This window comes from Aquarana catesbeiana, linkage group LG03 (assembly GCF_042186555.1).
Source record: "Aquarana catesbeiana isolate 2022-GZ linkage group LG03, ASM4218655v1, whole genome shotgun sequence".
Lineage (NCBI taxonomy): Eukaryota > Metazoa > Chordata > Amphibia > Anura > Ranidae > Aquarana > Aquarana catesbeiana.
Window position 1 is genome coordinate 13,227,449 of NC_133326.1, and position 23,257 is coordinate 13,250,705.

The 23,257-nt window shown below is 46.4% G+C and overlaps 1 protein-coding gene across 1 annotated transcript in view; it reads right to left on the reverse strand.

Moving 5' to 3' along the window:
• Positions 1-23,257, reverse strand: part of SMAD3 (SMAD family member 3) — a gene marked incomplete in the record, with an annotated part of 184,186 nt that overhangs the window by 8,214 nt on the left and 152,715 nt on the right. Inside the window, 2 exon segments of the mRNA XM_073618291.1 lie at positions 246-377; positions 6,387-6,599. Coding sequence (XP_073474392.1) covers positions 246-377; positions 6,387-6,599 — 345 coding nt within the window.

Consider the following 23,257-nt stretch of genomic DNA (forward strand, 5'->3'; position numbering starts at 1 on the left):
ATACACCTGGGCTTTTGCTGGTGTGCGGAAGTTAGGACTTTCTTCTCGCTCTAGTGTTCACTTTGAGCGGGATGGGCTCTTTCCTTGTCAGCGCCCCCTTAGTGTGTGTCTCCGGAGACAGTAGGATTGGGGAGCTGGAGCTCAACCATGGGGTTTTACCGCTCCCCCTCTAAACCTCATGTATGAATGAGCTGTAAACTGAAAGCTGGGATTGCTGTCATCTAGCAGAGACCGTCTTACCTGGAGGATCTTGCATACAGTAGCGGGGTGCCAACCATACCGCTGGTTACAGTTCGGGGACTGTACAAAGATCGCGCTGTCACTAAGGCATTCGGCAAACACCTCGCCGCCAATGTAGTACAGACGCACTCCTCTACCTGGAAGAGAGAGATTTCATCACCAAACCAGAAATCTAAACTTTACAAATACCTATGGGCCAAAGTCCCCCTTACATCAGAGTCACCATGAGAGTCCCCCTAAAATCAGAGTTTCCCTTACGCCAGGGTTCTCATCAGTGTATCAGTGTCCCTATCAGAGTCCCCCTTAAAACAGGTTCCCCCTTACATAAGAGTCCCCCATCAGAGCCCCCCCCCCCTTACATCAGGGTCCCTATCAGAGCACCCCCTTTTATTGGTGTCCCATCAGAGTCTCCCCTTACATTAGAGTCACCACAAGAGTCCCTCTGACATGCGGGTCCCCCTTTACATCAGGGTCCCCATCACTGCCCCCATTGTATCAGTGTCCCTATCAGCGCCCCCCCTTACATCAGGGTCACCATGAGAGTCGTCCTAACATCAGAGTCCCCCCTTACATCTGGGTCTCTATCACAGCCCCCCCTTTTATTGGTGTCCCCATTAGAGTCTCCTCTTACATTAGTGTCACCACAAGAGTCCCTCTTACATAAGAGTCCACCTTTACATCAGGGTCCCCATCAGAGCCCCCATTGTATCAGTGTCCATTTCAGAGTCCCCCCTTACATCTGGGTCCCTCTATACCTCAGAGCCCCTTTTAGAGTCCCACTTACATAAGAGTCCCTCCATTTATGTCAGGGTCACCATGAGAGTCCCCTTTACATCAATGCCCCCCCCCCCCTTACATCAGGGTCACCATGAGAGTCCCCCTAACAGTAACAGCAGATTCCCTGCATACATCAGGGTTCCCATAAGAGTCCCCCTTAAATCAGGGTACTCCCTTACCTCAGAGTCCGACTTACATTAGAGTCCCCTCCATTTATATCAGGGTCACCATGATAGTCCCCCTTACATCATTGTCCTCCCTTTTTATTGGTGTCCTCATTAGAGTTTCCTCTACATTAGATTCACCATCAGAGTCAGCGTCCCCTAGCCACTTGCCGACCACAATATGATATATATATATGTTGCAGTTTGCAAGTGGTTTACCGGGATTATGGCTGAAGCTGTCAGCCATAACCCCGGCATTTATTTCAGCTGGTGACTTGCTTTCTCATTAAAGCGGTCCGAGCGGCTAATTAGCAGCTGGATCACTTTCAGAAGCGACCACCCCCAACCCTCCTCCCACCGGTGTTCCTCAGGTTTACCGTTTTTTACCGGCGCTCCCAAGAAACTATCCGATAGTGTGGCCGGCCGGTCACAGAGGCAAACAAAGACCAGAACGTCTTTGATCGCCTCTATGGCCTTGGAGGACCGGAGCGGCGTCATAACGTCACTTTCGGTTCAGGGTGGAAGTAAACTTTTTTTTTTTAAAAGCACAAGAACAAAATTCTTTTGCTTTTAAAGGTCAAGGAGAGATTTCAGATCTTTTTGACCCCAAGATCTCTCCATAAAGAGGACCTGTCATCTTCTATTACAAGGGATGTTTACATTCCTTGTAAAAGGAAAAAAAAATTAGTAAAAAAAAAAGAAAGAAAAATAAAAGGGACAGTGTAAAAATAAAATAAATAAGAAAAACATTTTTTTTTTATAGCACCCCCATCCCTCTGTGCTCACATGCAGAAGCAAATTGCATACGTAGGCCGCGCACGATACGTAAACAGAGTTCACTCCTCACATGTGAGGTATCGCCGCGAATGTTATAGTGAGAGCAATAATTCTAGCATTAGACCTCCTTTGTAACTCTGAACAGGTAAACCGTAAAAAATCTTTGAAGTGGCGCCTATGGAGATTTTTAAGTAACGCAGTTTGCCCTCCATTCCCAATTTTAAAGCGTGGCATGTCAGGTATCTATTTACTCGGCTTAACATCATCTTTTATATTTTACAAAAACATCGGGGTATATATTGTGATTTTTTTTTAAATTCATTAAAGTGTATTTTTTTCTCAAAAAAAAAAAATTTTGAAAAACCGCTGCGCAAATACAGCGTGACACAAAAAATTGCAACGATCGCCATTTTATTCCCTAGGGTCTCTGCTAAAATTTATATATATATATAATATTTGGGGGATCTAAGTAATTTTCTAGCAAAAAAATAAGCACCTGTTTTGATGGTGTGAAATGCGTTAGCGGTTTTTATCCCTGCTGTATGGATTTATATCAGTGAAGGAATCACTATTTTTTGGAGTGCGGCTGTCCGGACTTTTGTTTCATTTTCACTGATTTAAACTTGTAAACATAAAAGTGCCGGAAAAAATGCCTTGTCGGCAAGTGGGTAGACAACCCTAAACTCCAGGCTCCGGGCCCCACGGGCTCTGCACGCGTTCTGCTCTCAGCTCCATGTTTACTCAGCCCGTCCCATAACCAGGCACCACCATGAAAGCGGGGACATTAAATGGCGTTATGGTGGGGGGGGGGGGGGAGCACATGACCCGCTGCTCCTCGGTGTACCGCAGGATAAGGGATGAGGCCGGGGGGGGGGGGCGGAGAAGACGGGTCTGTGTTTGTTGAGGTTACACGCAGGGATCGCGCCAGGCGGGATTCATATTATGGGAGGTCTTCTGTTTTCACATTCAGAGGCCCAGAATGGAAAACATTTTTTTTGTAAACCGCCGAATTAACGAGAGAGGGGGGGAGAATTGTTCCAGTTATTTGGTCCGAGGCCCAACATTCTCATTTGCTGTAAAAAAAAAAACAAAAACAAAAAAAAAAAACAAAACTTCAGCGAACGATTCCGATGCGTTATAAGTAATCCGCACTAATGATTGTAATTGGCGGTCTCGGGGCGGCTCATTAACCGTTTCCAGGAAACTTCTCTCCCGTTGGGATTATCGGCTCGGCAGACTTGGCTGGCAGCTGACCTTTGACCTCAATCCGTCTGACAGGTTAACCCCACAGAAGATCACAGCTGTGATTGGGAGGGGAACTCTCTCATTTTTATTTTATTTTTTTTTTACTTTTACACATTATTGTTTACAGAGCAAACAGGTCAGAATTAGAGCTCCTCCATGCACTCAACAGAGTCACCTTTACTAAGTACAGACATCAATGGGGTCTGATCTACAACCCCATCCCCCTTCCACTGGATCAGATACACACCGGTCCAGCCACATGCTGATGTGTACAGTCTCTGCTTCCCCCCACCCCCAACTGTAAGGGGGGGACTCTGATAACAGGGAGGACTCTGACGGGGGGAGCTCTTATGTAAGGGGGCACTCTATTGGGATACCTTGATGTAAGAGGGACCCAGATGGGGACTCTAATGACAAAGAGGACTCTGATGTAAGGGGAGGGGACTTTGATGGCCACTTTGATGTAAAGATGGGGACTCTGATAGGGACTCAGATGTGGGGGACTCTGATGTACGGTTGACTCATGGGGATCCAGATGTAAGATGGGACTCTGATGTAAGGCGCGATTTTTGATGAGGACTCTGATATAAGGGGGTCATCTGACAGGGAATCCTTATGTATCGGGGGAATATGACAGCGACTCTCATGTAAGGGAGGTACTCTGATGGGAACAATGATGTAAGAGGGACCAAGATGGGGACTCTAATGACGGAGAGGACTCTGATAGGGATCCTAAAGACAGGAAGGACTCTGACAGAGACTCTGATGTAAGGGGGGGGGGCAATGATGTCAGGGGGACTCTGATGGGAACCCTGAAGTAAGGTGGGACTCTGATGGGAACTCTAATAGGGACCTTGATGTAAGGGGGGGCTGTAATGGCCACTTTGATCTAAAGGGGGGCTCTGACGGGAACCCAGATGTAAGGAGGGACTCTGATGTAAGGGGGACTCTGATGGGAACTTTAATAGGGATCTTGCTGTAAGGGGGACTGTGATGGCCACTTTGATGTAAAGGGGGGCTCTGAGGTAAGATGTAAGGAATGCAAGAAGGGCACTATTCCTCCCACTGATATCAATGATGGGGCACTATTCCTCCCACTGACCCTGATGATGGGGCACTAGTCCTTCCACTGATACCAATGATGGGACACTATTCCTCCCACTGATACCAATGATGGGACACTATTCCTCCCACTGATATCAATGATGGGGCACTATTCCTCCCACTGACCCTGATGATGGGGCACTATTCCTCCCACTGACACCAATGATGGGGCACTTTTCCTCCCACTGATACCAATGATGGGGCACTATTCCTCCCACTGACACCAATGATGGGGCATTATTCCTCCCACTGATACCAATGATGGGACACTATTCCTCCCACTGATACCAATGATGGGACACTATTCCTCCCACTGATACCAATGATGGGGCACTATTCCTCCCACTGATACCAATGATGGGGCACTATTCCTCCCACTGACACCAATGATGGGGCATTATTCCTCCCACTGATACCAATGATGGGACACTATTCCTCCCACTGATACCAATGATGGGACACTATTCCTCCCACTGATACCAATGATGGGGCACTTTTCCTCCCACTGATACCAATGATGGGACACTATTCCTCCCACTGATACCAATGATGGGGCACTATTCCTCCCATTGACCCTGATGATGGGACACTATTCCTTCCACTGACACCAATGATGGGACACTATTCCTCCCACTGATACCAATAATGGGGCACTATTCCTCCCACTGACCCCGATTATGGGACACTATTCCTCCCACTGACACCAATGATGGGGCACTATTCCTCCCACTGACCCCGATGATGGGACACTATTCCTCCCACTGACCCCGATGATGGGAGACTATTCCTCCCACTGACCCCGATGATGGGACACTATTCCTCCCACTGATACCAATAATGGGGCACTATTCCTCCCACTGACCCCGATGATAGGACACTATTCCTCCCACTGACACCAATGACAGTGGAGTTGTTAGGTCTGCAAAAAATCTGGGGCTAGAGCCCATAGCAGCGGTCACCAACCTTTTTGCAGGCTTTGTGGATTGTCACTTGCCACGTCACCTGCCACCATTTGCAGATTTTCACGTCACCTGCCACGAGATGTGGATGATCGCCTGTCACTTGCCATGCCAGCCAGTGCCACCAAATGTGGATTGTCACTGCATTGGAGGCAGACTGGCAGCACTGGTCCATTTAGTTCTGAGTGAGGGCAGGTGATGCGGGGCAGGCAGTGAGAGATGATGTCATCTCGCTGCTCCCCGCCGCACCTCGCTCCGACATTGAAGAAGCCCAACTATGCGGGCGGAAGAGCAGTGATGCGGGGCGGGCGGAGAGAGATGATGTAATTTCTGCTCGTCTGTCCGCTCGCTTCTCTCATTCACTTGCCCGGCTCTCTCATGCAGCCTGTCTGCCCGCTGCACCCGTGGCCCCCGACTGCAGAGAGGCCACGGCCCACTGGTTAGGCAGAGTCCCCTGCGGCAAGAGACTCGGGGCTATGGGCCCCAGATTCGGGCGTGACGCCACTGACCAATGATGGAACACTATTCCTCCCACTGACACCAATGATGGGACACTATTCCTCCCACTGGCACCAATGATGGGACACTATTCCTCCCACTGACACCAATGATGGGACACTATTCCTCCCACTGACACCAATGATGGGACACTATTCCTCCCACTGGCACCAATGATGGGGCACTATTCCTCCCACTGACACCAATGATGGGACACTATTCCTCCCACTGACACCAATGATGGGACACTATTCCTCCCACTGGCACCAATGATGGGACACTATTCCTCCCACTGACACCAATGATAGGACACTATTCCTCCCACTGACACCAATGATGGGGCACTATTCCTCTTCCTACTGACCAAAGGCGTTATGTAATTTTTTTACTCCCACTGACCCCCCAAGTCGGAGACAATGGGATGGATATACTTAAGGCAAATTGACTGTTCACTTTGCATTCATTTTCTCCGCTATGTGAATCCGGTAAAGCTCTGCTGACTTCTATCATCCAATCATAATGGTGGCCACAGGATATAAACCGTTTCTCGTTCCTTACAACCCCCTCAGTTTATACCGGTAAGCACAGGTGTGGCCCCCATCATGAGCAGGCTGACAGTTACCTATGTGTCGCCGGGTCAGTTCCACCGCGGCGTTGCGGTTGACGTTGGAGAGAAGACCCAGGCAGAAGCGCTCCGAGTTGGAAGGGTCTGTGAATCCATCCACCGTCATGGAAGGTTGGGAGGCGTGAAAGGTTTCCCCGACTCGCTGGTTGAGTTCATAGTATGAGATGGAGCACCAGAAGGCCGGCTCACAATATGTTACAGGCTGGAGATCTAGAAAAAGAAAAAAAAAAAAAACATACAAAATGTATGACATGATATAGGTCACTTCCTGCCGATACCATTTTATTCAGGAAACAGAAACCTCAACCCACTTCACACCTCCGGGCCCCGAGCGCTAAGCAGGACAGGAAAAAACACATCCAGTATCTCACAAAAGTCAGTACACCCCTCACATTTGTGTAAATCTTTTCTTCTATCTTTTCATGTGACAACACTGAAGAAATGACACTTGTCTACAATGTAAAGTAGTGAGTGTACAGCTTGTATAACAGTGTAAATTTACTGTCCCCTCAAAATAACTCAACACACAGCCATTAATGTCTAAACCGCTGGCAACAAAAGTGTGTACACCCCTAAGTGAAAATCTCCAAATTGGGCCCAATTAGCCATTTTCCCTCCCCGGTGTCATGTGACTCTTTAGTGTTACAAGGTTTCAGGTGTGAATGGGGAGCAGGTGTGTTAATTTTTATGTCATCGCTCTCACTCTCTCATACTGGTCACTGGAAGTTCAACATGGCACCTCATCTATAAAAAGATCTAAAAGGATCTAAAAAAAAGAACTGTTGCTCTACATAAAGATGGCCTAGGCTATAAGAAGATTTCCAAGACCCTGAAACTGAGCTGTAGACCAGTGACCAAGACCATACAGCGGTATAACAGGACAGGTTCCACTCAGAACAGGCCTCGCCATGGTCCACCAAAGAAGTTGAGGTCACGTGCTCAGCGTCATAGCCAGAGGTTGTCTTTGGGAAACAGACATATGAGTGCTGCCAGCATTGCTGCAGAGGTTGTAGGGGTGGGGGGTCAGCCTGTCAGTGCTCAGACCATACGCCGCACACTGCATCAAATTGGTCTGCATGGCTATCGTCCCAGAAGGAAGCCTCTTCTAAAGATGATGCACAAGAAAGACTGCAAACAGCCAAGCAGACTAAAGACATGGATTACTGGAACCATGTCCTGTGGTCTGGTGAGACCAAGATAAACGTATTTGGTTCAGATGGTGACAAGCGTGTGTGGCGGCAACCAGGTGAGGAGTACAAAGACAAGTGTGTCTTGCCTACAGTCAAGCATGGTGGTGGGAGTGTCATGGTCTGGGGCTGCATGAGTGCTGCCGGCACTGGGGAGCTACAGATCATTGAGGGAACCATGAATGCCAACATGTACTGTGACATACTGAAGCAGAGCATGATCCCCTCCCTTCAGAGACTGGGCCGCAGGGCAGTATTCCAACATGATAACGACCCCAAACACACCTCCAAGACCACCACTGCCTTGTTAAAGAAGCTGAGGGTAAAGGTGATGGACTGGCCAAGCATGTCTCCAGACCTAAACCCTATTGATCATCTGTGGGACATCCCCAAACGGAAGGTGGAGGAGCGCAAGGTCTCTAACATCCACCAGCTCTGTGATGTCCTCATGGAGGAGTGGAAGAGGACTCCAGTGGCAACCTGTGAAGCTCTGGTGACCTCCATGCCCAAGAGGGTTAAGGCAGTGCTGGAAAATAATGGTGGCCACACAAAATATTGACACTTTTGGCCCAATTTGGACATTTTCACTTAGGGGTGTACTCACTTTTGTTGCCAGCGGTTTAGACATTAATGGCTGTGTGTTGAGTTATTTTGAGGGGACAGCAAATTGACACTGTTATACAAGCTGTACACTCACTACTTTACATTGTAGCAAAGTGTCATTTCTTCAGTGTTGTCACATGAAAAGATAGAAGAAAATATTTGCAAAAATCTGAGGGGTGTACTTACTTTTGTGAGATGCTGTAGCTTTGTATAGAAGTCACCTGATCCCTCACACTATTCTACTACAGGCTCTTGCAGTATCCAGTTGGCAATTTTACTCGGTGCTACCGAGGACTGCAGACAACTTGCATGTCTACTTTAAAAATGATGGAAAAAAAAAAAAAAAACACACACACAGCAGAGGGCGCCATCTAAGTGCAGCATTAAAACATTAACTGTATGATAAATACAAATTGGCAGCTTACATGAAGTAAGTTTGTGAAGCCATGTAGAGCATTTTTTTTATAACAATTTTTAATATTAGAATTATTTAAACCAGGGAACCCTGTATCAGAGCCATCCATTTCAAAGATTTTGCAGCACCGCTGCTGGCTGGTTAGGCATAGGAAGCTCAGAGCACATCCTGGTCGGGTGGAGATTCCAGAGGAAACCAACTGATGATGTCAGATGCCGGTGGATATCCTGGGGACCCTAGCTACGCGTTTCAAGAGCCAAAGAGGCAGGACCACCTTGAAAACGTGCAGCCACATCCCTGAGGTGTCTCCCGGCATCTGACATCATCAGTTGGGTTCTTCTGGAGTCTCCTATCAGCGAGTCTTACTACAAGAGCATGGCTGCAACTGGTACTGTTTTTTTTTTTTGTAAAAGTAATCTGGGTGGCTTTTACAGCCTCTGGATCGCTTTTATGGTGCTGTGAAGGGACGTCACCCCCAACTCTCCTCCCGCGGTGGCTCCTGGGCTCTCCGTTCTTTAAGTGGGCTTGTTAGCCCCTTGTGATAGCAATAAAGTTAAATGAAAAAAAAAAAGTAAAAAAAAATTTTAAAAAATAAAAAAATAAAAATAAAAATAATTAAATAAAAATGTAAAAGCACCCCTGTCCCCAGGTGCAAAACACACACATAGGTCCGCCACGCATATGCAAACAGCGATTGCACCACACATGTGAGATATCGCATGAATAATTTCAAACTGGTAACCTGTAAAGGCTTTTAAAGGACAATTTTAGGTGCCGTCATTCGTCGTGATTGGGCACAGCTGATCACATGGTAAAGAGCCTACATCATAGGCTCTTTACCGTGATCGGAGATGTGGTGTGTCGGAGCTACTGATCGCCGCGGTGCGCTCCCGAGCGGCTTGTTATGAAGGACGTCATATGACGTCCAGTCAAAACAGGGGGGCCACCGCCCTGCCGTCATTTTGCTATAGGTTGGGTGAGATGTGGTTAACATGTGTGAAAAAAAAAAAAATTGCACCAGACAGAAGGTGGTTAATTTAAAAAAAAATAAAAATAAATAAAAAACAATAAAACATTTAAAAAAATAAAAAAACAAAATGAAAAAAAAAATTAAAAAAAAAAATTGTAAGAAAAAAAATAACAAAATTCAATAGCCACGATTGTATTCCCCAGGGCATCTGCTTTCAGAAAAATATATATATATGTTTGGCAATTCTAAGTAATTTTGTAGCAGAAAATGCTGATTTTAATGTGTGTGAATTTTTTTTAATTACCCAGGAGAGCAAATGGTTATATTATAAAAAAATAAATAAAAAAAAGAAAAACAAATAAAAAAAAGAAATAAAATAAAAAAAAGAAAACAAAACAAATAAAAAAAAGAAATGAAATAAAAAAAATAAATAAAAAAATAAAAGAAAAATAAATAAAAAAATAAAAGAAAATTAAAAACAAAAGGTTTGATCTTTATTACACAGCAGTAAGACAAAACCACAGAGAAAGGAAAGGGCTTTATGTACAAATGAAACCAAAATGTTTTTCTTTGTAAGTTGAGGCAATCCGAGACCAGAAAGTCAGAGAATAGAGGAAGAAACGATCGAGTTCAGCTGATCTCACGCTCGAGACCTCTCTGATAAGGACAAGCCCCTCGTATATTCAGGCCTGGCCCGGCGCCAAACCAAACCGCCTGACCTAAACTCCGCATCCGGCCAATTTCCCTGGGAGCGGGAGGAGAGCGCACCGGGCCGTGTTTATATTCATATTAATATCCCGCTCCATCGTAATCTATTATTCTTACAGAATCGCTGACAATCCACTTCACTGTACAAATATACAGAGATATGAGATCCTCATAGAGAACAGATGTGGTTTGGTGACTCCAGGAGAAGGATGTGTCACATCGCACCAGATTAGCGGCAGAAATCTGTCCGCAACTTCACCTCCAACCACTTCGAAATGTGCCGAAATCCGCGCCGTCCAATCAGCAGAAACATCAAATAATACAAAGAAAACCTGGATTCTTTATTTTTTTTTTACTATTTTTAAAACCGAACATAAGGTGGGCGGAGTCCAGACTCTTCCCTGCGTGGTGTTAACTCTTCATGTCCCACCACTGACTTCCCTTCATTGGATCGAGATATTCATATCAGGATGTATCCATTCTACAGATATTTGCAGGCCGAAAATAAATCAGCTACATACATAAATTAATATAATTTAAATTCCTGAATAAAAACGCTCCAAGAAATAACTTTATATCAGAGCCCCCCCTTCGCAACCGGGCCCCCCCTTCACAACAGAGCCCCCCTTCGCATCAGAGCCCCCTTTCACAACAGCGTCCCCTTTGCAACAGAGCCCCCCTTCACAACAGAGCCCCCCTTCACAACAGAGCCCCCCTTCCTCTTCACAACAGAGCCCCCCTTCACAACAGAGCCCCCCTTCCTCTTCACAACAGAGCCCCCCTTCACAACAGAGCCCCCCTTCCTCTTCACAACAGAGTTCCCCTTCACAACGGAGCCCCCCCTTCTCAACAGAGCCCCCTTCACAACAGACCCCCCCCCCTTCGCATCAGAGCCCCCTTCAGAACAGAGCCCCCATTCACAACAGAGCCCCCCTTTTACAACAGAGCCCCCCGTTCGCATCAGAGCACCCAAATCACATCAGAGCCCCCCTCTTTACAGCAGAGCCCCCTTTGCAACAGAGTTCCCCTTGGCAACAGAGACCCCCTCTTTACATCAGAGCCCCCCTCTTCACAACAGAGCCCCCTTTGCAACAGAGCCCCCCCTTCTCAAAAGAGCCCCCTTCACAAAAGAACCCCCCCTCTTCACATCAGAGCCCCCTCTTCACAACAGAGCCCCCCTCTTGCAACCGAGTCCCCCTTCGCAACAGAGACCCCCTCTTCACAACAGAGCCCTCTTCGCAATAGAGCCCGCCTTTGCATCTGTGCCCCCCTTCGCATCAGAGCCTCCCCTTCGCAACAGAGCCCCCCTCTTCACATCAGTGCCCCCCTTCGCAACAGAGCCCCCTCTTCGCAACCCATCACATTACAGTCCCCCCTAGCACTTCAGAGTCCCCATCACATCAAAGCCACCTTCAAATCATGAGACCCTCTTGCACATCAAACCCCCCCTATCACATCAGAGTCCCCCCCTTCAAATCAGAGCATCCTTTCACATTAAAGCTTCCTCTTTAAATCAGTGCCCCCCCCTCTGCAAATCACAGCCCCCCTTTTCACATTAGAAGTTTCTCCTTTGACATGAATCTACTCATCACATCAAAGCCCCGTTTCACAACATAGACCCCCCCCCCCCCCCACATCAGAGTCCCCCTTTCATGTCAAAAGTTCCCCAGTACATCAAAGCCCTCTCTTCAAAAAAGAGTCCCCCTTGCACTTGAAAAACCCCCATTACATCATTGCCCCCCCCTTCACACAGTACCCCCTAGTACATCAGAGTCTTCCCTTCATATCAGGGTGCCCCACTTCATATCAGAGCTCCCCCTTTCATATCAGAAAACATCACAGTCCCCCCCCCCCCAGCTCTTCAGAGTTCCCATCACATCAGAGCACCCTCTCTATAAATCAAAGTCCCCCTTGCACATGAAAATCCCCCATGACATCAGTGCCCCCCCCCTCCCGCCTTCACAGAGTATCCCTTAGCAGAGGGGTAGGCAACCTCGTCCCTCCAGCTGTGGTGAAACTACAAATCCCATCATGCCTCTGCCTCTAGGAGTCATCCCTGTGATTGTCAGGGTCTTCAATGTCTCATGGGACTTGTAGTTTCACCACAGCTGGGGGGGCCGAGGTTACCTACCCCTGCCTTAGCACATCAGAGTCCCCCTTAACATACGAGCCTCCACCTTCACATCAGAGTTTCCTATCACATCTGTGCCCCTCCTTCACAGAGCCCCCCCAGAACATCAGAGACTCCAGTTCATATGAGAGTGTTCTTTCACATTAAAGATCCCACCCACACATTGGAGCCCCCCCATCACACCACACAAAAGGGGACTGAAGTTCCTCTCTAAAGATACTTTCCCTGGCCATGTCTGTTATGTGATGGGAAGTTATCTATTCATTTCTAATTTATCCAGAAAAAAAAAACTGCCTGATTTTTACTGATGACAGAATCCACCTTTAGGCCCCATTCACACTTGTGTGACTTTGTCATGTGACTCTGGACCCCAAAGTCACACCCCATGTTTTGCACTGCGTACCATTCATATCTGTGCGACTTTAATGTAGTTCCTGCGCTATTTTGGTCCAACATTCATTCGACTTGAGGGCCATAGACTTCAATGTATGCCTTCAAAAGTCGCATGAAAGTCTCACCTGCATGATATACATGCGCCTTTCTAAAGCACAAACAATCACAGTCTGCTTTTTGACCCCTGTCCCAGCCGATCCCTACTGCAGAGAAGCCCCTCCCAAGCAAATTGTCCATCCACCTCTGTTCCTGGTGTCCTTTCTGCAAGAAAAATGAGCTCTAACCATAACCCTAACCTAAACTATGTGGCATGTTCACCAACGCCAGGAGCATGGCAGACAAGATGGGTGAACTAGAGATACTGTTGTACAAGGTGGATTTGGATTTTGTGGGAATTTCAGAGACCTGGTTCAACAGCTCTCATGATTGGCTGGCAAACATTCAAGGGTATACCCTATATCGCAAGGACAGAGAGGGTAAAAAAGGGGGAGGGGTATGCCTATATATCAAGAATAATGTACAAGCGAATGTGAGAGATGACATCACTGAGGGAGCTAGATAGGAGGTGGAATCCTTATGGGTAGAGCTCCAAAGGAATGAAGCTAAGGGGAAAATAATACTGGGAGTATGCTATAGGCCCCCTAACCTGAAGGAGGAAGTGGAGACGGATCTCCTATCACAAATTGGATTAGCAGCAAGGATGGGAAGTGTTATCATAATGGGGGATTTTAATTATCCAGACATAGACTGGGCGGAGGGAACCGCGCATTCATTTAAGGCTCGCCAGTTCCTTAGTGTCTTGCAGGACAATTTTATGGGTCAGATGGTAGACGCACCAACTAGAAATAAAACATTACTGGATCTACTGATTACCAACAATACAGACCTGATCACAGATGTGGAAATACGGGGCAATTTAGGTAACAGCGATCACAGGTCAATTAGTTTCAGCATAAATCACACAAATAGGAAACATAAAGGGAATACAAAGACACTGAATTTCAAAAGAGCCAACTTCCCTAAACTACAAACCTTGCTAAAAGGCATAAATTGGGATAAAATATTAGGAACAAAGAATAAGGAGGAGAGATGGGTTTGCTTTAAGAGCATATTAAATAAGGGCATTAGCCAATGAATCCCATTGGGTAATAAATTTAAAAGAGCGAACAAAAATCCTGGATGGCTTAACTCCAATGTAAAAATGCATATAAATGCAAAGGAGAAGGCCTTCAAAAAATACAAGGTTGAGGGATCATCCTCAGCATTCAGACTTTATAAAGAATGCAATAAGAAATGTAAGGGTGCAATTAGGACGGCTAAGATAGAACATGAAAGACACATAGCGGAGGAGAGCAAAAAAAATCCCAAGAAATTCTTTAAGTATGTAAATAGTAAAAAAGGGAGGACAGACCATATTGGCCCCATAAAGAACGAGGAAGGACATCTGGTTACAAAGGATGGGGAGATGGCAAAGGTATTTAATTTATTCTTCTCCTCAGTCTTCACGAGTGAATCGGGGGGCTTCAGTAACCAAAACTGCAGTGTTTATCCTCATGACACAACACAGGAAGCACCTCCATGGTTAACAGAGGACGGAATTAAAATTAGACTTGAAAAACTTAACATTAATAAATCACCGGGACCAGATGGCTTGCATCCGAGGGTACTTAGGGAACTCAGTCAGGTGATTGCCAGACCATTGTTCCTAATTTTTACAGACAGTCTATTGACTGGAATGGTACCAGCTGATTGGAGAAAAGCCAATGTAGCACCAATATTTAAAAAGGGCCCAAAAAACATCCCTGGGAATTACAGACCAGTTAGCCTAACATCAATAGTATGTAAAATCTTGGTGGGGATGATAAGGGACTATATACAAGATTTTAGTAATAAGAACGATATCATTAGCAGTAATCAGCATGGATTCATGAAGAATCGTTCTTGCCAAACCAATCTATTAACCTTCTATGAGGAGGTGAGTTGCCATCTAGATAAAGGAAGGCCCGTAGACGTGGTGTATCTGGATTTTGCAAAAGCATTTGACACAGTTCCCCATAAACGTTTACTGTACAAAATAGGGTCCGTTGGCATGGACCATAGGGTGAGTACCTGGATTGAAAACTGGCTACAAGGGCGTGTTCAGAGGGTGGTGATATATGGGGAGTACTCGGAATGGTCAGGGGTGGGTAGTGGGGTCCCCCAGGGTTCTGTGCTGGGACCAATCCTATTTAATTTGTTTATAAACGATCTGGAGGATGGGATAAACAGTTCAATCTCTGTATTTGCAGACGATACTAAGCTAAGTAGGGCAATAACTTCTCCGCAGGATGTGGAAACCTTGCAAAAAGACCTGAACAAATTAATGGGGTGGGCGACTACATGGCAAATGAGGTTCAATGTAGAAAAATGTAAAATAATGCATTTGGGTGGCAAAAATATGAATGCAATCTATACACTAGGGGGAGAACCTCTGGGGGAATCTAGGATAGAAAAGGACCTGGGGGTCCTAGTAGATGATAGGCTCAGCAATGGCATGCAATGCCAAGCTGCTGCTAATAAGGCAAACAGAATATTGGCATGTATTAAAAGGGGGATCAACTCCAGAGATAAAATCATAATTCTCCCGCTCTACAAGACTCTGGTCCGGCCGCACCTGGAGTATGCCGTCCAGTTCTGGGCACCAGTCCTCAGGAAGGATGTACTGGAAATGGAGCGAGTACAAAGAAGGGCAACAAAGCTAATAAAGGGTCTGGAGGATCTTAGTTATGAGGAAAGGTTGTGACCTCTGAACTTATTCTCTCTGGAGAAGAGACGCTTGAGAGGGGATATGATTTCAATTTACAAATACCGGACTGGTGACCCCACAATAGGGATAAAACTTTTTCGCAGAAGAGAGTTTAATAAGACTCGGGGCCACTCATTACAATTAGAAGAAAAGAGGTTTAACCTTAAACTACGTAGAGGGTTCTTTACTGTAAGAGCGGTAAGGATGTGGAATTCCCTTCCACAGGCGGTGGTCTCAGCGGGGAGCATTGATAGCTTCAAGAAACTATTAGATAATCACCTGAATGACCGCAACATACAGGGATATGTAATGTAATACTGACACATAATCACACACATAGGTTGGACTTGATGGACGTGTGTCTTTTTTCAACCTCACCTACTATGTAACTATGTAACCCTGGCCATAACCTTAACTCTAGCCATAACCTTAACTCTAGCCATAACCCTAACCCTAGCTATAACCCTAACCATAACCCTAGCCTAACCCTAGCCATAACCCTAACCTCAGCCTAACCCTAGCCATAACCCTAGCCTAACCCTAACCTCAGGCTAACCCTAGCCAAAACCCTAACCTAACCCTAGCCATAACCTTAACTCTAGCCAAACCCTAACCCTAGCCATGAACCTAACCCCAGCCTAACCCTAACCATAACCCTAATCATATCCCTAGCCTAACCTAAGCCATAACCCTAACCATATCCCTAGCCTAACCCTAGCCATAACCCTAACCCTGGCCATAACCCTAACCCTAACCATATCCCTAGCCTAACCCTAGCCATAACCCTAACCCCAGCCTAACCCTAGCCATAACCTTAACTCTAGCCTAACCCTAACCCCAGCCTAACCCTAACCCTAGCCATGAACCTAACCCCAGCCTAACCCTAGCCATAACCTTAACTCTAGCCTAACCCTAACCCCAGCCATAACCCTATCCCTAGCCATAACCCTAACCCTAGCTATAACCAGAGGCGTATCTAGTGAAAATGGCGCCTATGGCAAGCACTAAAACTGCGCCCCTGTCAAAAAAAAAACAAAAAAAAACAGCTAACAAAACTACAAGTCAAGCTCTTTAATCTTTCTATTAACAAATTATGGATTAGTATTACATAAACTGCCCAATGGATCAGTTCGCCCCTGGTTATTAAACATTCTACATTCAGTGAAAGTTCATGTACTGCAAAGTTTGCACTGCATAAACTTTCACTGGATGTGGACTGTTTAAGGAGCTTGTTGCACAAATCACTTTATTAAACTTTATGATATCTATTTATTTAATCCATATTGAGCACTATTTGATTGGCTGCTTCTGCTTGGCATATACACACAATCAAATATGGTGCTCAATATGGTTTAAATTAATATGCATAGCCATAAATATCAGAAATAAAAGTGTAATAAAGTGATTTCTGCAACAGCAGGTACTACTTTTAAATAGACTGCGAATGTGACTACAGGAGATGACCAGACTGCGAATGTGACTACAGCTGATGACCAGACTGCAAATACAGGAGATGACCAGACTACGAATGCGACTATAAGAGATGACCAGACTGCGAATGTGACTACAGGAGATGACTAGACTGCGAATGCAACTATAAGAGATGACCAGACTGCGAATGTGACTACAGAAGAGGACTAGACTGCGAATACAGGAGATGACCAGACTGCGAATGCGACATACTACAGGAGATGACCAGACTGCGAATGCGACATACTACAGGAGATGACCAGACTACGAATGCGACATACTACAGGAGATGACCAGACTGCGAATGCGACATACTACAGGAGATGACCAGACTGAGAATGCGACATACTACAGGAGATGACCAGACTGCGAATGCGACATACTACAGGAGATGACCAGACTGAGAATGCGACATACTACAGGAGATGACGAGATTGCGAATGCAAAATACTACAGGAGATGACCAGATTGAGAATGCGACATACTACAGGAGATGACCAGATTGCGAATGTGACATACTACAGGAGATGACCAGATTGCGAATGTGACATACTACAGGAGATGACCAGATTGCGAATGTGACATACTACAGGAGATGACCAGATTGCGAATGTGACTATAAGAGATGACCAGACTGCGAATGTGACTACAGGAGATGACCAGACTGCGAATGCGACTATAAGAGATGACCAGACTGCGAATGTGACTACAGGAGATGACTAGACTGCGAATGCGACTACAGCAGATGACCAGATTGCGAATGCGACATACTACAGAAGATGACCAGATTGCGAATGCGACATATTACAGGAGATGACCAGACTGCAAATGCGACTACAAGAGATGACCAGACTGCGAATGCGACTACAGGAGATGACCAGACTGCGAATGCGACTTCAGCAGATGACCAGACTGCGAATGCGACTACAGGAGATGACCAGACTGCGAATGCGACTACAGCAGATGACCAGACTGCATATGTGACTACAGGAGATGACCAGACTGCGAATGTGACTACAGCAGATGACCAGACTGCGAATGTGACTACAGCAGATGACCAGACTGCGAATGTGACTACAGGAGATGACCAGACTGCGAATGCGACTACAGCAGTTGACCAGACTGCGAATGCGACTACAGGAGATGACCAGACTGCGAATGTGACTACAGCAGATGACCAGACTGTGAATGTGACTACAGCAGATGACCAGACTGCGAATGCGACATACTACAGGAGATGACCAGACTGCGAATGCGACATACTACAGGAGATGACCAGACTGCGAATGCGACATACTACAGGAGATGACCAGACTGCGAATGCAAAATACTAAAGGAGATGACCAGATTGCGAATGCGACATACTACAGGAGATGACCAGACTGCGAATGCAAAATACTAAAGGAGATGACCAGATTGCGAATGCGACATACTACAGGAGATGACCAGACTGCGAATGCAAAATACTAAAGGAGATGACCAGATTGCGAATGCGACATACTACAGGAGATGACCAGACTGCAAATGCAAAATACTACAGGAGATGACCAGATTGAGAATGCAACATACTACAGGAGATGACCAGATTGCGAATGTGACATACTACAGGAGATGACCAGATTGCGAATGTGACATACTACAGGAGATGACCAGATTGCGAATGTGACTATAAGAGATGACCAGACTGCGAATGTGACTACAGGAGATGACCAGACTGCGAATGCGACTATAAGAGATGACCAGACTGCGAATGTGACTACAGGAGATGACTAGACTGCGAATGCGACTACAGCAGATGACCAGACTGCGAATGCGACATACTACAGAAGATGACCAGATTGCGAATGCGACATACTACAGGAGATGACCAGACTGCGAATGTGACTACAAGAGATGACCAGAATGCGAATGCGACTACAGGAGATGACCAGACTGCGAATGCGACTTCAGCAGATGACCAGACTGCGAATGCGACTACAGGAGATGACCAGACTGCGAATGCGACTACAGCAGATGACCAGACTGCATATGTGACTACAGGAGATGACCAGACTGCGAATGTGACTACAGCAGATGACCAGACTGCGAATGTGACTACAGCAGATGACCAGACTGCGAATGTGACTACAGGAGATGACCAGACTGCGAATGCGACTACAGCAGATGACCAGACTGCATATGTGACTACAGGAGATGACCAGACTGCGAATGTGACTACAGCAGATGACCAGACTGCGAATGTGACTACAGCAGATGACCAGACTGCGAATGCGACATACTACAGCAGATGACCAGACTGCGAATGCGACTACAGCAGATGACCAGACTGCAAATGCGACTACAGCAGATGACCAGACTGCGAATGTGACATACTACAGGAGATGACCAAGTAGCCAGTTTTAAAATTTAAGCTTTCAGCAATGCACAGCTATACAGGAGGATAAAGAACATTGTCAGGGAGGGTTTAGTAACACTGAGTCTATAGGTAGAAAGACCTACCTGACCAGCTGGGCTCACCTCTCAGAGGTCCGGGGGCGGAGCTTTCCGTGGAAGGGGCGGGGCTTACGGCGGTAGGGGGCGGGAATATTCGTGGTCCAGGAGAGGCGATGTCAGTGCTCCGAGCACATACAGAGTACATGGGGCAGGGCAGGGCAGGGTCAGAGCGTCAGTGGAGCTCCCTGCCCCGCCCCTCCCTGCTGACAGAGCCTCCCTCAGCCTAAACCGAGCCCGACAGCCATCTGATAGAACACCAGCGCCACGATCCTGCAGGCTGGCCGCGGCGCTGGTGGGCTATATTAGTCTGGGAGGACAGGTGGGGGGTTTTTATTCATGCAGAGGGCGGCTTTTTGCCGCCCCTTCCCGCCATGGCGCCCATGGCACTTGCCATGGCTGCCATACCTTAGATACGCCACTGGCTATAACCCTAACCATAACCCTAACCTCAGCCTAACCCTAGCCATAACCCTAACCTCAGCCTAACCCTAGCCATAACCCTAACCTCAGCCTAACCCTAGCCATAACCCTAACCTCAGCCTAACCCTAGCCATAACCCTAGCCTAACCCTAACCTCAGGCTAACCCTAGCCAAAACCCTAACCTAACCCTAGCCATAACCTTAACCCTAGCCATGAACCTAACCCCAGCCTAACCCTAGCCATAACCCTAACCCTGGCCATAACCCTAACCATATCCCTAGCCTAACCCTAGCCATAACCCTAACTATAACCCTAGCCTAACCCTAGCCATAACCCAAACTCTAGCCACAATCCTAACCCCAACTCTAGCCGTAAACCTAACCCTAGCCTAACAATAGCCATAACCCTAACTCTATCCTAACCCTATCCATAACCCTAACCCTAGCTATAACCCCAACCCTAGCCTAACCCTAACCCCAGCCGAACCCTAACCCTAGCCATAAACCTAACCCCAGCCTAAACCTTGCTATAACCCTAACCCCAGCCTAACCCTAGTCATAACCCTAAACTAACCCTAGCCATAACTCTAACCCTAGCTCTGGACTTCAGCAAAATGGCCGCTTCCAGCAAGAAGAATGAGGAACCATGCTGGAGGCAATTTACAGCACACATTCATTTTGGTAGCATAATTATTCATCAGCTAAGAACAGGAAACTGAGGCTACAATTCCCATAGGATCACCAAAATTGGACAACAGAAGATTGGAAAAACGTTGCCTGGTCTGATGAGTCTGGATTTCAGCTGCGACATTCAGATGGTGGGGTCAGAATTTGGCGCATGGATCCATCCTGCCTTGTATCACCGGTTCAGGCTGGTGGTGGGGGTGTAATGCTGTGGGGGATGGGATATCACCAGTTCAGGCTGGTGGTGGGGGTGTAATGGTGTGGGGGATGGGGTATCACCAGTTCAGGCTGGTGGTGGAGGTGTAATGGTGTGGGGGATGGGATATCACCGGTTCAGGCTGGTGGTGGGGGTGTAATGGTGTGGGGGATGGGGTATCACCGGTTCAGGCTGGTGGTGGGGGTGTAATGGTGTGGGGGATGGGATATCACCGGTTCAGGCTGGTGGTGGGGGTGTAATGGTGGGGGGGATGGGATATCACCGGTTCAGGCTGGTGGTGGTGGTGTAATGGTGGGGGGGGGGATATTTTCTTGGCACACCTTGGGCCCCTTAGTACCAATTGATCATGGTTTAATCACCATGGCCTACCTGAGTATTGTTGCTGACCATGTCCATCCCTTTATGACTACAGTGTCCCCATCTTCTGATGGCTCCTTCCAGCAGGATAATGCACCATGTCACAAAGCTCCAATCATCTCCCCACTAGACAATGAGGTCCCTGTACTCCAATGGCCTCCACACTCACCACATCTCATCCAATAGAGCATCATGGATGTGCAGCCTGACAAATCTGCAGCCACTGTGTGATGTTATCATGTCACTATGGAGCAAAATCTCTGAGGAACGTTTCCAACGCCTTGTTGTACCTACTCCACCAAGAATGAAGGAAGTTCTGAAGGCCAAACCAGATGTATGTTTCTTATTTTTTTTTATCAGGTTGTTATGGGTGAAGTTCCTCTTTATTTCTGTTTTTAGCTTTAGCGGTTGCCTGGAGTTCAGCGTCCTGAGTCTTTTCTACATTCACACTGGGGGTGGGGGGGACAATTTTGGAAAGACCGGCGTAACCCAACAGTATGCTTTTAGACTGTGGGAGGAAGCCTGAGCAACCACAAAGATCACATGAAGACACGCCGAGGAACTGCCCACCAATGGAGCCATTGAGCTCGGGACCCCGGCGCTGAACAGACACATAGTAACCAATGAGTCACCACGCCGCAGATTTAGGAAAAAAAAAAAACGATACCAAAATAAATCTCCGCTGTCCACAACAGTTATCCCAACTTGTCATCCGAGACGTGCTGGAAGAAGGACAGCTGGAATCGGATTGGCCACATGGACAATCCAGACATTCTCCTCCCCCCCCCCAAGTTTATATAAACGGCTTCTACTTTTCTTTTTTTTTTTTTTTTAACTTAATGAGAAATCATTACAGCGTAAATTATGCAACAATGTATCATACGGCATTTCATAACACACTGCGGTGCAGAGAAACCTGTGGTTAGAAATGTCATGTGCTGAATTACCACCAATGAGGTAAGTGGTTTGGTGGCTACGGCTGTATTGTTCTACACAAGTCCAATTATTGCATGAGCGAAAGAACACGGCGATACTCACATATTTAAAAAAAAGTAACTCCACTTTCAAGGGGAAAAAAATTTAAAAAATAAAAAATAAAAATACAAATAAACCGCTTCAGCCCCGGAAGATTTTACCCAAACAAAATTGACGTCCTTTTTTTTTCCCACAAATAGAGTTTTCTTTTGGTGGTATTTGATCACCTCTGCGGTTTTTATTTTTTGCGCTATAAACAAAAAAAAGCAACAATTTTGAAAAGAAACCGCAATATTTTTTACTTTTTGATATAATAAATATCCCCCAAAAATATATAAAAAAAAAATTTTTTTCCTCAGTTTAGGCCGATATGTATTCTTCTACATATTTTTGGTAAAAAAATAATCGCAATAAGTGTATATTCATTGGTTTGCGCACAAGTTATAGCGTCTACAAAATAGGGGATAGTTTTATGGCATTTTTATTTTTATTTTTTTTATTAGTAATGGTGGCGATCGGCGATTTTTAGCGTGACTGCGGCATTATGGCGGACACATCGGACACTTTTGACACTATTTTGGGACCATTGACATTTATACAGCTATCAGTGCTATAAAAATTACTGTATAAATGACACTGGCAGGGAAGGGGTTAACCACTAGGGGGCGATGAAGGGGTTAAGTGTGTCCTAGGGAGTGATTCTAACTGTGGGGGGGATGGGCTACCTAGGACATGACAGCGATCACTGCTCCTGATGACAGGGAGCGGTGATCTCTGTCATGACACAAGTCAGAATGGGGAAATGCTTTGTTTACATAGGCACTTCCCTGTTCTGCTGCTCCGTGAGACAATCACAGGGAGACCGGCGGACATCGAGTGCGTCGGTCCCGCAGGCATGGTCACGTCATTTTTGGTGAGATCCTCCAAATAGGAAATCACGTCTAAAGGGATGCAGATCCTGCCACTTTTCTCATTAGAGCCCTGTAGGCGCAGAAGCTGATTGCTAATTATAAAGTCACTCCCATTCACATTCACTCTTCACATGGACACAGAGAAACAA